Source organism: Lentinus tigrinus (assembly GCF_003813185.1).
Source record: "Lentinus tigrinus ALCF2SS1-7 unplaced genomic scaffold L226scaffold_1, whole genome shotgun sequence".
Lineage (NCBI taxonomy): Eukaryota > Fungi > Basidiomycota > Agaricomycetes > Polyporales > Polyporaceae > Lentinus > Lentinus tigrinus.
Window position 1 is genome coordinate 2,970,434 of NW_027137910.1, and position 21,206 is coordinate 2,991,639.

Below are 21,206 nucleotides of genomic sequence, written 5' to 3' on the forward strand. Positions count from 1 at the left end.
CACGATGTACAGTAAACACAGCAATGCGCCAGCATGATGATATCCAAGCGACTTCCACCTTGACCTTCCGATAATTGAGGACCTTATGCATGGCATCCCTGCTAAGCAAATGTATGTGGTGGTTAGCTAGTAGCACGGTGTATATTGTAGCCCAGGACCAGCCTTGGGCCCGGCCAGGGCCAACCGGGCCTCGGAAGCACTCCGCGCGCTTCGATGCCGAGTAGATTTGGCGCTCGTTCCCTTGGCGGTGGGATTCCAAGCTGCGCGGCCTGCCATGGACGACATGTCTACTGCAAATATATCCCCGGCTCCCCCTTGACTCTGCTGGCTGATATCCCCCGACACTCCCAGACTTTTCTCCACCCATACCATGCGTGCTTGACGCGGTAGGTTACTCCTCGTCTGTCTAGGAATTTGTCCACCCGCGGGCGCTGCGACAAGCAACAAACTCTCCCTTGGATATCGGCCCTCTTCGTATCCGGTTGCCTTCGGAGGAGGCAGAAACGACTTGCAAGATGGCGGGACTGTTCTTCAGGCAGTTTTGGGCGTTGTTCTGGAAGAACTGGATCGTGATGAGCAAGCATCCTTGGGTACGTCTGTCCAACACTTGTTTGAGAGCGAAGGAACTCAATCTGTGGTCCCGATGCTTTTGAACGACTATAGCTCAACATCCTGCGATGCTTTGTCATGCCCGTGGCGTACGGTATCTTCTTGGCTGTTGCTCAGCTCTTCCTGAACAAGCCTAACAATGTGAGTAGTCAGTTCTCGTGCTCTATCCGAGTTGCCGGGAGTGTCAGCGCGGGGCTCTCTACGTCCTTCCACCTTATCCAGAGAGACTCGGGATCCGGATATGCGTTTTAAAATCGCACCTTGAGTGCTGTATATGACATCACGCTGCTGCCCTCCTCTCGCTTCTCTTCTCGAAGCATGCTAACCATCCGGTGCTCCTAGTACGGCTTGGGAACCGCCGTGTCAGTGCCTCGTTTGGCCGATGTATACGACGGGTCTCTCGCGTTCGTCTGGGCGGATGGCACTAATGGCACCGGAAGCAATCCGTCCGCACACGACATCATATCACACATCACCCGCGGGTTCAACGCCAAGCAGTTAGGTGCCATACGTCGGCTCGACTCGCCCGAGGAGATTCCCTCCGCTTGTCCGCAGAACTTCAACCTGTTCTCGGAGTGCTTCGCTGCGGTGGCGTTCAACTCGTTCCCAGGGCCCAACGGAAGCGTCCCACTAAACTACACGCTGAGAGCGGACGGGGGGTTGTTTCACATCGACGTCACCAAGCATACAAGCGACTACGAGAAGAGAGTGCTGCCGCTGCAGTGGGCCCTTGATAGTGTAAGTCCGTCACGGCCTGTGTGCATGATTCGCGAGCTGATATTTGCACGTTAGGCTATCATTGAGCTGCAAACAGGAACAGCACCCCAGACGCCTCAGGAGTGGCCGTTTACCCAGGAGACCAATGACGAGCAGTTCACGCAAATTCGCCTGAGCTATATCAGAGGCCTCCGGACTCTGCTGGTTCTAGCTCTGTAAGCTTGCGTTGCAGTCCACTCCCGACGGTCCTTGTTTACTCACAATCTCCAGGTTCATCTGTTTTGTCGGAATATCATACCAATTACCGGGTTCCTTTGGAGGAGAGAGAGCGAACCTATTGACGGCACATCTTAAGGTCATGGGTCTTCTCGACTCCGCGCGAATAATGTGAGCATATATCTACCTCATACCTTGTCAGTAGCTATTGACGATGGCCGACATTGGGCAGCTCGTGGCATATCAGTATCTCTTTAGCGTACCTACCGGCATGGATCATAGTCGCCATCATTTGGCACTTCCGCATTTTCAAGGCGACGAACGTTGGCCTGGTCATTGTCATTCACTTGCTTCTCGGTCTCTCCCTTGCCAGCTGGTCATTCTTCGTCGCGACACCCTTCGGCAAGAGTCCGCAGCTTGCAGCGGTGGCCTCCACGTTCCTTGCTATCGTCTTCGCCATCCTTGCGCTAGTCTTCGGCAGGGCAAGCACCGGCGCCGCGTTTGTCTTCACGCTGATCTTCCCTCCTGGGTTCTACATATTCGCTATCCGCGCTGTCTGTGGTTGGGAGGTCCACCAAATCGCGACGAATGTTCTTCAGCCGGATCCTGACAACGCACTGCGACTGCTGCCCCTGATCATCGCCGCTATCGTACGTTCTTCTTTGTCTTGTGCTCTCGAGTTGTCTCTGAAGTATCATGTAGATCGACGTGTTCCTTTGGCCTTGGCTTGCAGTGCTCTGGGAGACCCGACTGTACGATGCCCGCAACCCATCAACACGCTCGTGGTGGTCGTGCTCGCGGAGGAAACGCGTCATTGAGGACGGTGTACCTAGCATCGCGCCAGATACCGCGATCTCTATCCGCAACCTCGGCAAGGACTTCAAGCCCTCATTCTTCAAGAGCGATAAGGACGTCGTCACCGCCGTATCAGACCTGAGCCTCGAGATACCCAAGTTCGGCATCTATGTCTTGCTGGGGTCCAATGGGTAAGCCCAATTCGCAGATGCCAAATGACCGTCATGTGGCTCACTCGATACCCCTCTGACAGCGCTGGGAAGTCTACCACGATGTCCATACTCGCCGGCCTTCTCGGGCGCACCCGTGGGACGGTCACCTTCGAAGGCGGCGTCGAACGTCCTCCCCGCGGGACCATCGGGATCGTTCCGCAGAAGAACGTTCTCTTCCCGGAGCTGACGTGCTACCAGACTCTGCGTATCTGGAAAGCCGTGAAGCGTGCAGATAACGGTTCGGACGATGACATCGAGCAGCTTTTGCGCGACTGCGATCTGGAAAAGAAGATTCATTACAATGCGAATGCGCTGAGTGGCGGGCAGAAGCGAAAGCTTCAGCTGGCGATTGGTTTGATTGGAGGATCGAAGAGTGAGTGGTCTTTCTCCCGCTTGACAAGACGAGACTGACAGCGTTCACAAGTCATCCTAGTTGACGAGGTAAAGCCGGCTTTCCTATACGTTGCATATTTTGTGCTCACTCAGACAACAGTGTACGTCCGGCGTTGACCCGCTGTCCCGTAGGGCGCTGTGGCGCACCTTGAGTTCCGTCCGGGACGAACGCACTGTCGTGTTCACTACCCACGTACGTGTGAGTCTTGACATCTGTGCGACGCCTGCTGACATAACCACGACAGTTCCTTGACGAAGCGGACTTGCTTGCAGACACGATCGCAGTGCTGGCTGCTCCTGGCAAGCTCGTCGCCCATGGCACGCCCGTTTCTCTCAAGTCGAGCCTCGGCGAAGGGTACACGGTTAATGTGACCTTCAACGTCGATAATCAAGAGAAGTCGTCTAGCTCGCATCAAGGCGAGCTCCTAGGTCGTATCCGTGTGTTTGCGCCACTAGCATACCCCACGTCGTCCACACCGAATGAGGTGTCATACCACCTGAAGCTCAAGGAACCGCCAGAGGTACAGAAGGTGTTTGAGCTCGTCGAGAACAACCGGGAGATGTACGGTGTTGCATCGTACTCGGTGATGGGTACCTCCATCGAGGACATCTTCCTTGGGCTAATGCATGATGACACGCCCTCCGAGGACAAGCATCCTGAGGACAAGGAGCTCGAGAAGACGGGTTCCTCTGCAACACCCTCTCTCGACCATACACCGCGATCCACACCCCCTTTGCAATTGACAAACGGGCGGCGGCGGTCGCCTTTGAGCCAAGCGCTGACCATCTTCCACAAGCGTGTCCTGATCGCCAAGCGCAGCTGGCTCACCCCATGCCTTGCCGTTCTGGTCGCCGTGGCAGGTTCATGCATACCCATCTTCTTTCTCTCTGGTCGCGCAACACAGACATGCGTCACGAAGTTCCGCACTGTCCCACAAACGTCGCTATACCTACCCGCCTCCCCACTGGGTTTCATTGCCGAGGTCGCTCTGGGCTCCAGAGTCCTAGAGTCGCCCCCTGGTATTATATCCTCGCTCAGTAACACCTCACTCCTTCTGACACAGAACATCACTGACAATGCAACGTTCGTGAACACCATCGACCAGACGTTCCTGAATCAGTCGTTGGGCGGGGTCTCGATCGACACGCAGACCGGTGCCTCTCTTTTCGCATGGGAGGCGACTCCACCTGGGCTCACTGGCCTGGTCATGCTCAACCTTGTATCGAACATCCTTTACAATAATGCGCTGAACGAGACTGGTCGGGCTGCTGCTGCTCCCAGCGTGATCTTGGCGAACTACCAGAACTTCCCTGGTATTGCTGCGGGTACGCTTGTTGCGCTGAAGTGGGTGGCGTTCTTCGGTGCTGCGATGGTTCGTGATCCCGATTTTCCTAGGTGACGTTCAACTGACCATTATTGCACAGGCGGTCTACCCTGCGTTCTTCTCGCTCTATGTCGCGAAAGAGCGTCGCTCGTCCGTTCAGGCCATGCAGCTTTCCAACGGTCTGTCAGACCCGGTCGGTCTCTGGCTTGGACACCTGCTCTTCGACTCGATCTTTGCGGTAATCGTCGCGACCCTCATCGCCATCATCCTCGCCGCAGGATCCAACCAGTTCAGTGGGCTTGGTTTCTTCGTACGTCTTGTAGCTTCCTTCCTGTTTGGTGCATTGCTGACGCTCTGATGGTACAGTGGGTTGTGCTGGTACTATACGGAATCGTCGGGGCGTTGTTCTCTTACTGTGTCTCGCTCGCCGTGGCGTCTCCCTTGGCGGCGTTCGCACTATCAGCAGGATACCAAGTCATCATGTTCGTGGTACGTATGCATGGCGAGACTTGCATCGTGGCACAAGCATAGCTGAGAAATATACAGTTGTACCTGGCAGCGTACCTGCTCACCCTCACATACGCCAAGACTTCCGATGCGAACGAGGATCTTGTCATTATCCGTAAGTCCACGATTTCTTGATCTCTTGTGCCCGTATTGATAGTCTCTGTTTAGACTACACGATGTCGGTGTTGTCCCCAGTCGCCAGCGCAGTACGTCATTCCTTAGCAACTCGTACCGAGTGAGTAGTATTGACTTCCACCCCGTAGTTGCGCGCCTCGTTCGTTTCTGTCAATCTGTTCTCATTGCTGTGCGACGGCTCGACCCCGGTGACTGCCTCTTCGCTCGGCGACATCACGCGTTATGGCGGTCCGATCCTATACCTCTTCATCTATGCCTTCGTTCTCTTCGGCATCCTCGTTTGGGTGGACTCTGGCTCTATCATCGTGCGCAAGTTCTCCCAATTTCGCAAGCAGACCGGGGGCAGCGGAGACTCGGGGACCAGCACGCCTCGCAGTGTGGTCAAGGATGTCGACGATGAGGCGGAGAAGGTCACGAGTTCGGCTGATGCTCTGCGTGTCATGAGCGTTGTGAAGGCCTTTGGGAGCGCAGACAACCGCGTCGTGGATGACGTGAGCTTTGGGGTATCGCAAGATACTATCTTCGCACTTCTGGGTCCCAACGGTGCTGGGAAGACCACTACGTTTAACATCATCCGTACGTAGTCTGCAGCCCTCTGAGACGTGAACCAGAATTGATAACCCCGTGCAGGAGGCGATGTCATCCCAGACGAGGGCGATGTGCTCATCAACGGAGTCTCCATCGTCTATCACCCTCGTTCTGCACGACTCTCCCTAGGAGTTTGCCCCCAGTTCACCGCCATCGACGAGCAGCTTACTGTGCGCGAGCATCTGCGCGTGTACGGCCGTCTCAAGGGGCTCTATCGCGGTGAAGAGCTAAGGCGCAATGTCGAGAGCTTGATGCACGCAACTTCGCTGCATATGTACGCGGACCGACTCGCGAGCAAGTTGTCTGGAGGAAATCAACGGAAGTTGTCGCTTGCGATTGCTCTCATCGGTAAGATGTCTCTATTTTCCAGAGGGCAAGGTGCAAGATGTTCACATCCATGCGTGCAGGCAATCCTTCTGTCATCCTCATTGACGAGTTCTCGACTGGTATCGACGCGAAGATGAAGCGCGATATGTGGGGTACTCTCCGGAACGTGGCCGTCGGAAAGGCCATCGTGATTACTACACGTCAGTCCCAGCCTTGCGTCATCGTGACGTGTACTAATGCTCCCTATACAGACTCGATGGAAGAGGCTTCTGCGCTCGCCAACAAGGTCGGCATCTTGGCCAAGAAGATGCTGGCCGTCGGGACCACTGACGCCCTCGTCGACCGCTATGCGACATATGAAGTCCACTTCTCATGTCGAACGCGTGAAGAGGTCGTCCACGCGCAAGAACTCATGTCACAAATTCCAGGAGCGAAGATGGCAGATGATGTCGCGACACGGTTCGAAGTACCCATCGGAAGTGGTATGTCCCTCGCCGCATTGTTCGCCGTGTTATCGCGCGGCAACTTCTCGGAATATACGGTCGAGCGTGCGACCCTGGAGAGCGTATTCCTGAAGGTGATCAGGGAGAATAATGTCCTCGAGGAAGATAGACAGAGACGTAGACGGCGGTGGAGAATGTGCTGATATACGACACACGGACACTGACGACTTATGCATACCCGGATGTATCCATGGAACTTTGTTCATATCTCGTACGCTATCGCCGCAATATAGAGCTATTTGGATTTCAGGTGGATCAAGGGGGAAGAATGGACGGAGATCAGTCGAAACAGGACGGAGAGCACTCGTGGCGTGAATATGGCCTGAGTGGGAGTCTTATGCAAGCCGATTCGCGTCTCACCGTAGGCACGGCACCAATCATACCCAGCAACGTTCGCCGACTTTCCTCCAGCTCCGCTCTCAGCTCTACACCCTCTCCCAGACCCGTCCTATCCGCTGGCACCCATAGCACGGAGGTTGTGCATCTCGGCTGACAGCTCCCGCGAACATACACCTGCCCCTTGGCTCGAGCTTAACGCCACACATGTCCAAGAGCCCAGCTGATCCAGTTGAGGAACCCGAGGTGCAGGAGGTGAACGAAGAGGAGGAGGAGAGCGATGTGTACGAGGACATTGAGGTCTGCTGACTGCGCCTCTCATGCGATCGGAGATGAGAACTCACTTCACCGTCATACTGCAGGATGAGGAAGGGGAAGACGCGTCTGGTGAAGAAGACGATGAAGCAGAGGAAGAGGCAGCTGAGGTACCACAACGAGTCCTTCATGTCCGATGGGCCGATCGAGCTCAAGTCTCTTCCGTCGCAGGGCCACCAGCAATCTAATCTCACAGCCCTCCTCCTTGGCGGCGAGGTGAGTTCTTGACCTGTTCCAGGAATGTGCACAATTAATCACAGGTGTTCCATAGGGAGGTGCCATTGGCGAGGAAGATGAAGATGAAGAGTACGAAGACGCCCCAGAGGCCAGCGCCGCGTCTTCTGTCGCTGGGACCAAGCGGAGCCGCGAAGAAGACGAGGAGGTGAGCAAGATTGCTGGAGACTACGGAGAGTTCCAAGAGGCGGAGGAGGGCGTCGCGAAGCGTGCGAGGACTGCTGCGGACGAGACAGCTCAGGAGGTGGGAGAGGACGAAGAAGAGGTCTAAGATGGTTTGGAGACCTCGCCAACCAAAGAATCTCGTTATGTTTATCGCTTCTTTATCGCGCATGTTATGTTGTTCATGTAAAGTACTGTATTTACCTTGCTGCGACTCGAACTGCGATGCTTCTAGCATTCCGAAGACCAGATACGAAGTCCACATGATAGTAAAACGCATGTGCGAGTGCGTGTAGATGGAAGAAAACTATAGCGACATGGGGTATGGCAATAACAGGGTCCTAGGATATCCAAACAGACGACATAGCAATAACGCGATAACGCACGCAGAGTCTGCAGCACTCAGTCGGACTCCACTGTGATGTGGCTCGTCAGCTCCAGCAGCCCCTTCAACCGCTTGCCCAACCGTTCTCCCTGCATCTTGCGCTCAAACAACTGATACGCCGGGGTCCTCTTCCTCGGCATCCAAGCCTTTGTCGTTGGCTGGCCGTTCGCGCGGTTCGCCTTGAGCACAGAGAGGTCAACAAGCTTCGGCGACGAAGCGTACTTGATGACTTCGCGGTACAAGAGTTTCGACTCGACGGCGAGGGAGCGCAGTGTAGGTGGTGAACGAGCCTCATCGTCGGAATCCGAGTCAGAGTCGGAGAGAGTGGAGGGTACGAGGGGTGGAGTGGACTCTCGAGGGAAGGATTCCGGCAGCTCAGGAAGTGTTTCGATCTCCTTGAGCAGGTCCTGGCCCTTGAGGAACGAGTTCTCCCCGCGTAAGAAGCGAACAGTGCCACGAAGTGCCTCAATCTATAGATATCGTTTAGCGTTCAGCGACGAAGTGGAGGAAGAGACGATGTTACCTGTTCCAAGAGGTATGAGGTCTCAAGGTTCCCTTCAGTAGGAACGGTCTCTTGTTCGACGACCTGGGTAGTTGTCGTCTGCCGCTCCGGGTTGTTCGCAAGGGTCTTAAGCTTTGCGTTGTCTTGCTCAAGTGCGTCAAGGTCCGCCTGAAGCTGTTCCATCGCCTCCTCATACGCCCGTTCCTGCTTACGAGCCTTCGCTAGCTCGTTCTCGAGGTCAGTGATGGTGTCTGCTTGCTTCTTCACGGTTTCCATTCTACGCTCCATAAGCTCAATCTTCACGCCCGTCTCCTGGATGGTCTGGTCCTTAGCCCTGATGGTGCGCGCGAGGGCCTGCATTTCATCGTTGAGCTGCGCGACCTTGCGTTCTGCCTCAACATTGATCGCCGTAGCAGCCTTGATCTCATCGATACGAGCAACCCAAGGAGCAGTGCCCAAGACTGATAACACGATGAGTATCTTCCACCTAGGAGATCCATACAAAACTTACTCTTCAGCGTGTTCTCGCTTTCCAATGACAACGGCACAATTCTGCCAGCCTCCTGGATTACCTGGGTGAAGAAGTCCCCAACGGCATCCCACGGCGAGGAGTCATCGTTGCGGCCCTTGCCCACTGTCGACGCCGTACTTTGTTTGACAAAGGTAAGGACCGTAGACAGCTGGAAGGCGGACTTCGCCGCACGGACGTCGCTGATGTGCGGCATCACTAATTGAGCCAACTGCGCACGCCGTCAGCACAAGTGCGACGACAAAAACAGACAATACATACAGAGATACCGAAGTTGACCAGCTCAGGGACGGTGTTGTTCAGTGCCTGCAACTGAGGAACGAGGTGCGGCCTCAATGCCATCGAGTCTTGCGTCAAGTCCTCCACCCGCTTGGTGAGCTTCCTGTGCCACGATGAATCAGTCAGCGTTAGGTCGCATGCGCAAAAGGTATGAAAACAAACTTGGAGAGGACCTTCGCGCTCCGGCACTGGTCGAGCAGTTTCTGCAATGGACCGAAGAAGTCGGCCTCCGGATCTACTGTACCAAGGTTGACGCCGACATCTAGCAGGGAACCTATCAGACATACGACGGAAGGATACTTGTTGGTCGCACATACCATCGTCCTTGAGGACAGCAGCGACAGAGGTCTTAATCAAGCCAACAGAGGCGGCGAACATCTCCAGATCGTGATCGAACGCCAGAGCGTAGCTCAACTCACGCTCGCCCAGGTCATACTCGAAGTTGTTGAAGTAGGTCTCTGAAAGATGATCAAACTGCGATTGCATCCTGCACGGTCACATGAGAGTCAGCAGAGGCATAAGGAATGCATGGTATAATGCACGTACTTAGCAGCATCGCTAACACACTCAAGCTCTCGGAATTCGTCACGGCGCAAGAGGTCGATGTGCATGTCGATACGCTTCTCCATGGGTGCTATTTCGGGATAAATGCGTCCAATATTGAGGAAGGCCTCGACATCGCACTTGCGCAGGATGGCGGCAAATCGCTTGCACGTCGTAGACAGACTCGAGAGACGGCCACGCATCTATCACAGCCTCAGCCTCTCGCCGCCGCTCATAACGGGGAACATCATCATGACGTACCTCGCAAATACCGACGAGCACGTCCGAGACTGGTCCGTTCAGAGCCTCCGGCAAGTTGTGCATCTGTGCGACGACTGCATTGATGAGGTCGACCTTCGCGGCTAGGCGCTGGAAGAACAAGTAACAGTTTGTCGCGTCCATGTCCGACTCAACGTAGATTTGAGGAAGATATGGCTGTTTTGAGACGCTACGTGAGCAGACTCTCACAACAATCATGGCAAGCAAAACCGGACCTGGACGATGTTGAGCAGCTCGCGCGCTTCACGCGCCTCGATCTTCTTGACCTCTAGGTCAATATGACGCGCTTGATTCTTGGAGGCAGTAGACTGGAGCTTGAGATTGAGGGACATCATCGCGGCTGTCTGGGAAGCTGCAGTTGCGGACTCATGTTGCGCAGTCTGGGTCTCGGCTCGGAGCGTATCGAGCTCGCTGTGACCGGACAGGTGAGTCCAAGGGAGTTCAAGTGGACAGAAAATGATAGTTACGTACGTCTGCAACGAAAGGACAAGCTCGCGGAACTGCACGATGGTTCCCTCGAGGTCTTGGCATGCCTCCTCAAGACTCTGGATCTTGCGAGACTGCTCATGGATCTGGATGTCCTTCGCATCTTGTTCGCGCAAGAAAGCTGAGCACAGACGTTCACTTACAGGAGTTTAGAGTAGGGACTCACCGATCTCCTCCTGCAAGGCCTTCTCTGTCTCTACGTGATTCTCCTCGAGTTCGTCGTTCAGCTCTTGAAGCGCCTCAAGGTCCTCGATGGTAATGCGCATCTCCTCGATTTTCTAACGAAACGACCGACCAGTTAGAGAAATGTGCCAATCATACACAATAGATGAGACTGACCTCGCCGAGCATGAGGTTACGCTCAGTGAGCTGCACAAGCAGGTCCTCAGCACCGAGAGCATCGTCCAGTTGCGCCTTGAGGTCCTCAATCTGAACTTCTGCATTCTGGAGCTTAATGAGGGCGGACTCATGTTCGCCTAGTCAAACTCGTCAGCCACTGGGATGCAAGTGATCAAACGCGTACTCACCTTGAAGGCCATCTAGACCAGCAAGGTCCTTCTCCATGTCCGAAATCCTCCTACGGTGCTCTTGTTCGGTCTCTTGTGTGATATCTCGGAGCCGGATAAGAGCCTCCTTCAGCCGTTCATTCTGCTTTTCAAGCTGAATGTACGCGAGAGACTGCTTCACGGAGGATTCACCGCCATCCTCTCCACCTTGCCCGTTTCCTTAGAACGGATGAAAGTATCGTACGAGTAAGATGTGACTTACTGCCACCTTCCCGCAAGTGCTGCAGCTCAACCTCCACTATAGCCAGCTTCTCCCTGAGGTCCTCGAGATCGGCCTCGGCAACCTCCGCCCGCTCCTCTGCCATCTCTTTGTCCAGCATAGCCATCTCCAGCTGTTCTTGAGTGTCCAGTATTCGGCCCTCGGAGAGCTGCGCGAGTTGCTGAGCATCTGCAAGCTCGCGTCGCGTCGCGATCAACTCGGTCTGCTGTTGGTTGAGCTTGGCTTGCAGCTTCGGCCTGAGCGCGACAAAGGACTCTGCTTCGGACAGACGGGTCTCCAGCTCGCGCACATGACGCGCGTCGTCCGCACGTTTTGCCTCCAGCACGCGGACCTTCGCGCGCAGCTCTTGTAGCTCAGCGTCATCTACGACTCGCTGAGAAGATTATGCATGGCGCTCGCGCGAACGATGAATGGAACTTACTACGGGCGTCGATGGTCGTGACGGTGTCTTGACAGTGGGTATCTGCGCAGGCTCTGGAGGTTCTGGTTCTGGTTCTGGTTCTGGTTCTGGGGGAGGCGACGAGACGCGTCTGAGCGACGATGGTTGAGGCGGTTGTGGGGAAGCTTGCCCAGGCGAAGAGCGGGCCTTAGGGAAAATCTTTGGTGCAGGTTCTAGTACAGGGGAATCAGGTAGACGAGAACGGCCCACTGTAGGACTCGGAAGGTCCGCGTGGATGGAGCCGGATCGAGCAAGTGAACCACGAGGTTGCAACGTTAGGGACTGACGCTTCGAGGGAGACCCAAGACGTGTCGATGTCGGGCGCGAGGGTGAGAGGAGCGCGCTGCCGTTTCCGTGGCCTGATGCGGAGGGTTTGGCAGGGCTTGCTGCACGCGGAGATGGGATAGAACGCGTTGAGGGCGTGCGCGATAGGCTTCCCGTACGCTGGTGACCAAGGGCTCTCGCCGCTGGTGCCTAATACACATATTATGGAACATGGGCGAGAGGTAACCACGACAAGTCACTCACCGATGGCTCTGGAGTAGCCGAAATCAGTTTCACCTGGCTTGGTCTGTAAAACACTCCGTAGCTCGGCTTGCAAGAGAAGTACTTCACGCCCTGCACGCTTCCATCATTCTTTCCGTTTGGTTGGGAGAGCTCTATGCCTATCCATTTCCCAGCAGCAAAGGAGGTCGCGCCGCAGAACCGTACTACTCCTCGGCCAACAGGAACCTCGACGATCGCCCCAAGCGGAGGGTCAGTGGCGGTGGGAGGCATCGGTGCCAGTGCTGTCCCGAGTTGACCAAGGACGACGAAGGGACTGTGCCTTCAGACAGACCCGAGAAGCGAGGTAAGGTGCGTGATGCACCTAGCGACGGCAGTCAGTCAGAAGCCGTAAGAGTCGTGAACGAGTGTAGTACTGGTTGTGTAGAGACGGAATGGTGGTACGCGGCAAGACGTGTTAAGACCATGCCAAGGTTTACTTGACCCGGATAAGTACCACTAATTAGTCTACTTATTAGGGCGTCACTTTGCCTAATAAGCCGACAAGTACTCTAGGGTTTCTCCCTAGGCCTGACCACGCCCACACCGCGAAGCTCTTGAGTTCTGACAAGTATCTAGACCCCTTCCAATGCGACATCCACAAACATTCCTGCAGCATTCCTTTTTTCTTATAGCTTCAGGTGCAGCGCTGCTCCCTGAGTGCCACGCTGGACTCGGAGGGGCGTCGCTCACTCATTCTCCAGCAGCGCTGGCCGGGGAGCTAACTTGTTGATGGGGCATTCTTACTTACCGGAGTTCTGTCACTGCAGGGACGTATGCCGCTGTATCTTCTAGCGTTCCGGTGACTCTGCGCCATGGGTTGCGGTACCCGTACGCAATCATACGCCGTTTACAAACACCGACTCTCCCTCCTTGCATCTCGGTGGCTCTCCAAGTGACCTACTGGGATGCCCCCAGGTCCACTGAGGATATTTCTAGGTCATGTTTCCCTAAAAGATCTAAGGAAGGAAGACATTCACCGAGTGTCCACGAGCACAAGACACATGGCCTCGAGGATATGGAGTCGCTCCCGTACCCTAATGCACCCATGAAGGATTTTGCAAAGTGCGCGTATTCTGGTTCACGCAGTATGACACACGCCAACATTGAATATATGTCAGTTTTGCGAATTCGCTACCTCTGTCAGTCGAACTGCTCATGTGCATCCACAGCGCGATAATGCAAGACCCCGAACTCTTGCCCAATCCGGAGGTATTCCGCCACGAACGCTACATCAAGACCTCAAGACCATTTACCTGAAAGTGCAGAACTTCACCGTTCACTGCGGTTTCGGGCGGCGCACCTGTCGGGGGTGGTGTATTGCAAAACCCATCACCCATCCGTGCTTGCACGCCTGCTCTGCGGTGGAGAAACGAAGCAGTAAGGGACCTCGTCGTGCTCCAAGCGGAATGGCTGCGGCGGATGCTGCGTGGCAGTGGGATATTCGAGATTAGAACCAGCCGTCTACCCGCACAGTGCAGCCGTTAGCGCGTGTTGCACTTCAAGTTTCGACTGACTCCCTCCGTGTATCTGTCAATCGCGATGTTGAGCCTCCACGAAACAGAGAACATACAATGACATGCGAATTACGACCCCCGCATGAGCTGTTGCGTCCTTCTCTTGACTATTATCCAATTAAATTCTCACTGGCACCAGACAGGGGCATGCGGCGTTTGGTTCTTATAGCCGGAATCGGAATTCAAAACGAGTCCGACGAAGCACCAATACAGGTGGGGGTGGAGTTCAGTTCATCAGTGAGTTGCAATCGAGCCCTTGTATGCAGCGCTTGGCGGACCAGATCATAACCTCCGTCCCTCGGAAACGCAGTCGGAGCTCGGGCTGTCTACTGGTAAGTTGCAATCGAGCCCTTGTATGTGGACTGGATCGTAACTCCGTCCCTCGGGAACACCTTCGGAGCGCAATAGTAGGTATCGGTCCTCGGATGACCGACAGTATGCTCTGCCGCGCAGAGGACACATCCGATTCCGAGGCTGAGGCGACTGGTCGCAAAATGCATATAAGGAGGCCGACTCTCTGCTCAAGTTCCCCATCCTTCCCATCCTTCTTCATCCGTTCCTGGTGAACGCATTACTAGCGCTGCGCACTTTTGACATCACGTTCTTAACCACACCCTCTTCTTCTTTCACGATGTCTTCTGCTGCCGCTTCCCTTCCCGACTTCACGGGCTGCACCATTGGCGAGTACTACGAACTCGACGAGGTCCTCGGCTCTGGTAGCTTCGGCGTCGTCTACAAGGCGATCGACAACCGCCAGTCTCCCGACTCTCCCACCCGCGATTGCGCCATGAAGATCATCCAAAAGGCTGGTCGCACTCCCAAGGAGCTCGGAGTCATCCGCCGCGAGATTGCCCTTCACTCAATCGTCAGCGGCCACTCCAACATTCTCACCATCCACGATTCGTTCGACGACGACGAATACTTCTACATCATCCTCGACTACTGCCCTGGTGGTGACCTCTTCTACCATATCAACGAGGACGTTTACATGGACAACGACGAGCTCCTGCGGGGCGCGTTCGTCTCCCTCATCGAGGCGGTCCAGTACTGCCACGAGCACAACGTCGCTCACCGCGACCTCAAGCCTGAGAACGTCCTTGTCAGCGAGGATTGTTCGAAGGTCTTCCTTGCCGACTTCGGCATCGCTACCACTAAGCGGATGATCGACGAGCACGGAAGTGGAACTGCCATCTACATGGCGCCTGGTAAGTTACTCGTCTTCCCAAATTGCCAGTGACCCCTGCTAACCACGCGCCCACAGAGTGCCATGGCACGCTCTATGGCTACCAGCCGTACGGCACCCGCACCGCGGACATCTGGGCCCTCGGTGTCATCCTCGTCAACATGATCACCGGGCGTAACCCATGGGAGAATGCCTCGATGAAGGACGAGGACTTCGCCCAGTTCATCGATAATCCCAACTACTTCTACGACACCTTCCCTCTGTCCAAGGGAGCGTGCGACATCCTCCTCGACATCTTTACCCTGAACCCCCTCCAGCGCATCACCCTGCCCAGCCTCCGTGATGCCGTCATGAATTTGGAGACCTTCTTCCGTTCCCAGGAGGAGATTGGCTCCCCCACCGAGACTGAGTCCGGCAAGTCAACCCTCGATGTGCCGGACGTGCCGCCTGGCCTCTCTGCTCCCAACACGCGCTGGAGCGACGATGACGACGACGATGAGAGCCCGCTTGTGACCCCGGAGGGCACGACTTCTGGCAAGCCGTTAACCACGAAAAAGGTGGATTGGGAAATTGGGGCTATGGCGCAGCGGTTAATGGCCCGTCATCATCATCTTGAGGAGCACTTCGGCTTCGCTTAACCACTGTATGCTCTCACCCACACCACACTCGTCGACGCTGCCGGCACCGTCATTGCCAACCACTATCATTATTCCTATCTATATGTGTTGCACCTAGACGATCGTGTCTGTATGAACTAGACCGCGCCTTCGGGCACACTCAATGCATCTTATCCGTCATACAAATTCTTAGGGCAGGAATGCCTTTTGAGCAGCAAGGCAGTGAAGGTTAGTATGCGTCTAAGTGGGGCTTCGAAGATGACCTACAAAGTGGTGGTTAAACGGAGAGCAACTCTGTACTGAGGCCTGAGGCAGTACCCCACAAGCTCCTGTATCCACCTTGCTCCAATGACGGTTGAAGAGCCTTCATTAGATGTACGAAGTGCAAGCTACACAAAATGCAAAAACTACGACAGACGTCGAAAGGTCGTCAACGGTCATAGCATGATGAATGCGGTCCGTGGAATATCCGAGTCGATGCTTGTGCAACCGGAGGTGGGGAAATGACGGAAATATGTTCGTGGGAGAAACCGGGCGTAACACACAAACGTCGGACGGAAAAGCGTGGATGAAACTGAACCGATTGTGCGCGCAACTACGCAGGTAAGCTAACGGGAAGGTATGTATGTATCTGTATCGGCACAACGCTGTTGAAGAAGCGTATGATATGGGAGGAAGGTAGGACGGCGGGAAGGAAGTGGGCGATCGTACTGAATCGATCTCTCGCATGTCCGATTAAAGAAAGAATGTAATAACTACCGCATGCCTTGAGTAAGGTCCGTGCACATCGAGGGTCATGTCATAACAAAATCATACAAGGCTCAGTCTCTGGTCTCCACTGCATCCAACCTGCTCTAGTATCCATAGCCTGATGCGGGAGGCGCCGCGCCCGGCGGGAGGTTCGTGAACGTGCGCGAGTACCTGTTCGGGTTCTGTGCTGGTGGCGCCTGCGATGTTGGTCGCCTGTGTTGCTGTCTCGACACCCTCCGCACGCCACCGGGTCCAGGAACAGGCCCATTGTCCGATAGGCTGATGCCCCGACCACGGTTGTTGGGCGATGGCTGCATATCCTCCGGCTCCGCCACGAACGGAACGCCAGGGTCGTCAAACCCAGCGGCCTGAGGGGAATAGGAATATGGGTTTGGCGTCTCGCCCGGGAAAGAGTTCGACATAGTGGACTGCCGGAGGACGCCGCCACTCCGCGACACGCGCGCCTCGAAGCTGTTCGGTGTCTGGTATCGCTCGTAATCCTCAGAGTCATTCGGGCTGACGAGGCGTTGCTGGGAACCAACGTCAGAGTTATACCCGTCCTCACTTTCACGCGAGATGGCGATGGTAGATACCGATGGGGTCTGGGCGGCGGGCATCGGACGGCTGACAGAGAGGGGGGTAGGCAGCATGAGAACTTGACTGTCGTGCCGTTGTCGAGGGGGGGCATTGTAGGACGACTCGTACGTGCTCTGATCGAACTGGGGCGGTTGCGTGTTCTGATACTCCGGCGTCGAGACCAGCGACTGCCTGTTCCTATCGGGCCTACCATTTGTGAGACAAACATAGAAAAGCAAGAGTCGACACACATACCTCTTGGGAGATCCAGACCTCATGTCGTACGTAGACCTCATGTCATAAGTATTGGAGTCCCGGGATTGAGTGTCGCGATTGTAGCGGCGCTCGCGTTCGAACTCGGCCCAACGCTTCATAACGATGTGCGACGAGTCAAACTCTCCCTCCTTGTCGCCATGGTTGTCGCCAGCTTTATCGCCCGCGATCTGACGTGTCTGACCCCACGAGAAGTCGTCGAAGTGCCAGAACGCGTATCCAGGTAGGATACCGTTCCAGATGGGGAGCGACAGTAGATACACAAGCATCCAGCCGACGTAGGCGATCTTGCGAGAGGTGATGACGATGAGAAGACCAGGAAGGCCGAGGACGATAGCAAGCAGAATGAGCGGGATGGTGGTATCCGCACCACCAGGGATGATGGAGATGATGATGAGGTAGATCGTGAACGAGATGGCTGCGGGGAGGACAAGGGTACCAGCAAGCTCCATACCCACGACGAACTGCATCGAGAAGCAGAACGTGCCACAGAGGTCGCGGACGAGGAGCAGCTCAGCCAGGTTGTGAATCGTCGAGTTGATCCACCGACGACGCTGCGAGAGCAAAACGCTGAAGGTGTCCGGAACGACGGTCTTGCAAACGGCCTGTGGGCAGAAGACGTTCTTGCGCTTGGGGAACGTCTTCAACATGAGCGTGGTCAGGTAACGATCCTCTCCAAGGAGCAGCAAGTTCTTCTTGTGCAAAGTATCGACGATGTTCTCCGAGTAGTGTTCCACCACGTCTGGGTTCGCGAGGACGGGGACCCAGTAACCGGAGTCACCCTTGGGCGCCTTGATGCGGTACATGCTGAAACAACCAGGCAAACAAGTGACACCTCCGAACATGGACTCGAACGCCTTGGTCAGGTGGTGCGAGATGTAGTACTCGAACACTGCGAGATTGTGGATGAGCACATGCACATGTACACAGGATTTACACAACCCACCTTGAATCATCGTGACCCAAGTCTCCGCCTTGTTCGCGATCTTCGTCTCACCACAAAGACCCATGATCTCGTAGTCGTTAGCCATACACGCTCCCATCCGGCTGAGCGAATCCGGGAAGACCTTCGTATCGGCATCGACGCACAGCACGAGCTCGTACCGATCCGGACTGACGCCCGTCACGCGCCAAATCGAGTTGAAGAACTCGTACTCGAACGTGGTCATCCGCTCGTCGAACATGACCTTCTGCAAGAACGACATGAGGACAATCTGTGAGTCGCGCTTGCCACGGTTACCCGGTTTCGCGTCATTCGCCTCGAGCGGGTTGCCGACCTTCGCGACAAGGACGATTGGGACGCGCTGCTGCTTGGACCGCTCGACCGTCGCGTCGTCGTAGTCGTAGAAGCCGGCGTAGACCTTGGCCATGTTGTGTCGCTTGTGACCGTCAGCGATGGCAACGTAGGAGTGCGCCTTGACATCATTGGCAGGAATGACCAATTCCTTCATCATGGTCAGACAGATCTCGGGCGTCGTCAACGTGTTCCCGGCACCCTTGACCATACCGTCAGCAATGACCATGATGAGCTTGTGGCTGTTCGGGTAGTCCGTGGTCGCAAGGGAGTCGAGAGTGGTACGGAGACCCTCAAAGGACTCGGAGTAGGCGGTGACAAGACAAATGGTTTGGGCAAGAGGGTATCCAAAGGGCTCAAAGTCAGGAGAAGGCTGAGGAACGACGTTGTGGAGGGGGAAGGGGCATGGGTTGTCAGCGAACCGCTGAGGGTCGGTGACGAGCGACGTCGAACTGCGAGACTGGCGGTATGGGGTATCGGGCGGCGAAGGCTTCAAGCTCTTCGCGCTAGAGCCACCGTAGACACTGGTAGTTGCACTGCGCTTGTAAGGCATGGGTTCAAGCATACCATAGGCTGTCGAGGGACGACCCCCGACGCCCTTGAGGACACCTTCCGAGGGGGTGAAGCGCGACGTGCTGGGGAGGAACGTCCTGCGCTTGTGCTCCTTGGATAGGCCATTCTTCTGTACGTTGGGACGGTACTGGCTCGGGGCGGGACGATAGATATCGTCCGTCCAGTTCTCAATCTCAGCTGCGCGACGCATCCGCTCTTCGTACGTCTCGCGCTTGAAGTTGCCCAGCTTCCAAGAGAAGAACCATGCGAAGAGGACGGCCATGGCGAAACGGATTCCAACGACACCGACGATGAAGACAAGGGAGACGTACAGGACGACCTGCGAGGCCACGCATCCGATGCTCTTCGTATCGACGAAACCAACCGTGGCGATGTCCTGAAGGCATTTCCCAAGTGGGCGCTGATTGGTGCGCAGAAAATACATGCTGAGGTCCTTGCCGTTGAACGTGCCGTTAGGGTGCTTCATCTGGTCGAAGATGGAAGGATAGGAAACCTCGGCCGTGGAAAGCCAGTTGAGAAGGCCGAGATCCAGCACGGTCCTGTCTGATGTCAATACAAATCGCAATAGGCTATCACATCTTTACTCACGATTCGAAGACAGCGAGATTGCGGGACGAGTTGTGAATGTTATCCCAAGTGTAATAGACCTGCCCCACGGGGTGCATCGACGCAAGCTGGTTACGTGCCGTTGCGGTTATATGGCATGTGGTGTCCTTCTCGTAGTTCGTAAAGTTGGTCGGCGACGTGCCATACTGGTTGTAGATGTTGCACGGGAAATACCAGTCCAGGTTGCCATTGCTCCCAGTGATGGACGAATTGCTCGCCTTCGTGATGAACGGACGGCAGTTCTGGTTGACATTCTGGAACATGAACGAGATATCGTTACCGGCGGCCCCCCAGTTACCCTCGAACAGAGGGTTCGTCTTCCCCGAAAAGTCTCCGACTTGAGGGTGATTAAACTTGCTGAAATCATAGTCGTAACCATGGATGATGACGGATGCACTGTCTATGCTACCAGTTTGGAAGCGGCTTGGCTGTGTACCACAGACGACCTCCGTGAAGCCGAAGGTGATGAAACCGACGATGGCCATGAGGCTGAGAATGATGAGGAGGAGACCAATCTTCTCGCGCCATGCTCGTTGTTGCTCTGGTGTGCGGATACCTAGAGAAGAGAATTTGATGAGTCCAAACCCACAAAGAATTCCGCCGGCCTTTGAGCTGAAACCGCTCAGATACAGCGTAGGGATGCATGACGCAATCGACGACCTCACAACTTCACATTTGGTCGGACCTCCAGTGAAGATTGTACGATGCATGCAGAACCATCTCAGCCGCCCACCCGTCCTCCATTAATAGTTGCCTGGCGTCAATGACGGAGAATATGACCGGCGACAGACGCGGATGGCGGTGGGGAGGCTTAAGGAAGTGTCGGGAAATGCGACACGCGTCGTGTCCGGGAGGGATTGAATTGAGAATAGTACTCACCACAAAAGTTGAGAAAGAATGACGGGACAAAACATGTCGATATGTAACAGTAAATGTACCAGGCGTCCTTGGGACCAGGACCAATGTTGCTGAGACATCCTTCAGACTTGGGAGAGTCGGACTGGGTAGCTGCGCCAGCAGTGGACTTCTTCCGTCGAAGGGTTCCACGCTTGAAGAGTGCGAGCCCCGACTCGTGTACGTCCTCTTCACGACCCAAGAGAGACTTGCCGCGGCGCAACTGACCTCGCAGAGGCGCGTTGCCGGTGGCTGCAGCGCAGATAGTGGGGGGATGGGCAAGAGTAAATCATAAAAAGACTGATGTACGCACTCGACGGAAGGGCCCCACCGCCCTCGTTCATCATCTGCGCGGCATGGTTCCGGTAGTGCCATTGTCGGTGGTGAGGATCGATTTTCTCTCTGTCAGGTCGGACGAGAGATTTCTTCCTGAGGACGCGACCGTCGCCGTAGCCGGACTCGACGTCCATGGGGGGTGGGGAGGCAGTCTGGTAGGCCGAGTAGAGTCGCTGACGGTTCTGGTCGAGGGGGTCGTGTCTGTCGCCGACTTCGTTGTTCTGGAAGGAGATGCCCCTGGACTGCTCGCCGTGGGCCCCGGGGTACGGGGGTCGGTAGGATGTGGCAGGCTGATCGGGGTATTGAGAGTAAGCGGGATAGGCGGGATATGACGGAGGAGGCGACTGGGTGGGAGGCTGAGGCAGCGGCTGCTCCTGCCCGGGCGGACGGGCTGAGCGCGGGGGACGCTGGCCACGATGATCCATGGCGGTGGCGGGCGCAA

General features: G+C 55.6%; 7 protein-coding genes across 7 annotated transcripts; 5 read left to right on the forward strand and 2 right to left on the reverse strand.

The window, feature by feature from the left end:
- Positions 1 to 284: 284 nt before the first annotated feature.
- On the forward strand, positions 285 to 6,575 carry L226DRAFT_476085 (P-loop containing nucleoside triphosphate hydrolase protein). Its single transcript, XM_067676699.1, has 19 exons — positions 285 to 590; positions 664 to 750; positions 952 to 1,347; positions 1,402 to 1,541; positions 1,597 to 1,713; positions 1,775 to 2,192; positions 2,245 to 2,528; positions 2,591 to 2,922; positions 2,974 to 2,990; positions 3,043 to 3,135; positions 3,188 to 4,315; positions 4,368 to 4,577; positions 4,634 to 4,756; positions 4,814 to 4,889; positions 4,943 to 4,980; positions 5,038 to 5,485; positions 5,540 to 5,845; positions 5,905 to 6,024; positions 6,076 to 6,575. Exons 1-19 carry the CDS (start codon positions 516 to 518, stop codon positions 6,468 to 6,470), a joined length of 4,803 nt encoding a protein of 1,600 aa, XP_067543293.1. The 5' UTR covers positions 285 to 515; the 3' UTR covers positions 6,471 to 6,575.
- Positions 6,576 to 6,722: 147 nt separating this feature from the next.
- Positions 6,723 to 7,690, forward strand: L226DRAFT_528857 (uncharacterized protein). Its single transcript, XM_067679475.1, has 4 exons — positions 6,723 to 6,963; positions 7,026 to 7,088; positions 7,150 to 7,194; positions 7,250 to 7,690. Exons 1-4 carry the CDS (start codon positions 6,871 to 6,873, stop codon positions 7,481 to 7,483), a joined length of 435 nt encoding a protein of 144 aa, XP_067543294.1. The 5' UTR covers positions 6,723 to 6,870; the 3' UTR covers positions 7,484 to 7,690.
- On the reverse strand, positions 7,541 to 12,575 carry L226DRAFT_497819 (dynactin). Its single transcript, XM_067677631.1, has 16 exons — positions 12,131 to 12,575; positions 11,585 to 12,076; positions 11,146 to 11,536; positions 10,905 to 11,090; positions 10,717 to 10,853; positions 10,544 to 10,655; positions 10,363 to 10,480; positions 10,107 to 10,302; positions 9,874 to 10,047; positions 9,616 to 9,815; positions 9,387 to 9,556; positions 9,232 to 9,331; positions 9,052 to 9,172; positions 8,773 to 9,001; positions 8,283 to 8,722; positions 7,541 to 8,229 (listed from the first exon to the last, which is right to left on the reverse strand). Exons 1-16 carry the CDS (start codon positions 12,377 to 12,379, stop codon positions 7,777 to 7,779), a joined length of 3,768 nt encoding a protein of 1,255 aa, XP_067543295.1. The 5' UTR covers positions 12,380 to 12,575; the 3' UTR covers positions 7,541 to 7,776.
- Positions 12,576 to 12,703: 128 nt separating this feature from the next.
- L226DRAFT_528860 (uncharacterized protein) lies at positions 12,704 to 13,459 on the forward strand. The gene is made up of 2 exons (XM_067679476.1): positions 12,704 to 13,210; positions 13,267 to 13,459. The coding sequence occupies exons 1-2, from the start codon at positions 13,164 to 13,166 to the stop codon at positions 13,403 to 13,405; spliced, it is 186 nt and encodes a 61-aa protein (XP_067543296.1). The 5' UTR covers positions 12,704 to 13,163; the 3' UTR covers positions 13,406 to 13,459.
- A 27-nt stretch (positions 13,460 to 13,486) lies between these two features.
- L226DRAFT_35835 (uncharacterized protein) lies at positions 13,487 to 14,404 on the forward strand. Its single transcript, XM_067674203.1, has 2 exons — positions 13,487 to 13,751; positions 13,802 to 14,404. The coding sequence occupies exons 1-2, from the start codon at positions 13,720 to 13,722 to the stop codon at positions 14,226 to 14,228; spliced, it is 459 nt and encodes a 152-aa protein (XP_067543297.1). The 5' UTR covers positions 13,487 to 13,719; the 3' UTR covers positions 14,229 to 14,404.
- Positions 14,100 to 15,526, forward strand: L226DRAFT_476091 (kinase-like protein). The gene is made up of 2 exons (XM_067676700.1): positions 14,100 to 14,867; positions 14,924 to 15,526. Exons 1-2 carry the CDS (start codon positions 14,294 to 14,296, stop codon positions 15,481 to 15,483), a joined length of 1,134 nt encoding a protein of 377 aa, XP_067543298.1. The 5' UTR covers positions 14,100 to 14,293; the 3' UTR covers positions 15,484 to 15,526.
- A 790-nt stretch (positions 15,527 to 16,316) lies between these two features.
- L226DRAFT_450820 (uncharacterized protein) lies at positions 16,317 to 21,189 on the reverse strand (the record flags this gene model as incomplete). The annotated part of the gene is made up of 6 exons (XM_067674977.1): positions 16,317 to 16,976; positions 17,040 to 17,953; positions 18,008 to 19,467; positions 19,517 to 20,090; positions 20,414 to 20,680; positions 20,742 to 21,189. The coding sequence occupies 6 exons, from the start codon at positions 21,187 to 21,189 to the stop codon at positions 16,317 to 16,319; spliced, it is 4,323 nt and encodes a 1,440-aa protein (XP_067543299.1).
- Between the last annotated feature and the right edge of the window lie 17 nt (positions 21,190 to 21,206).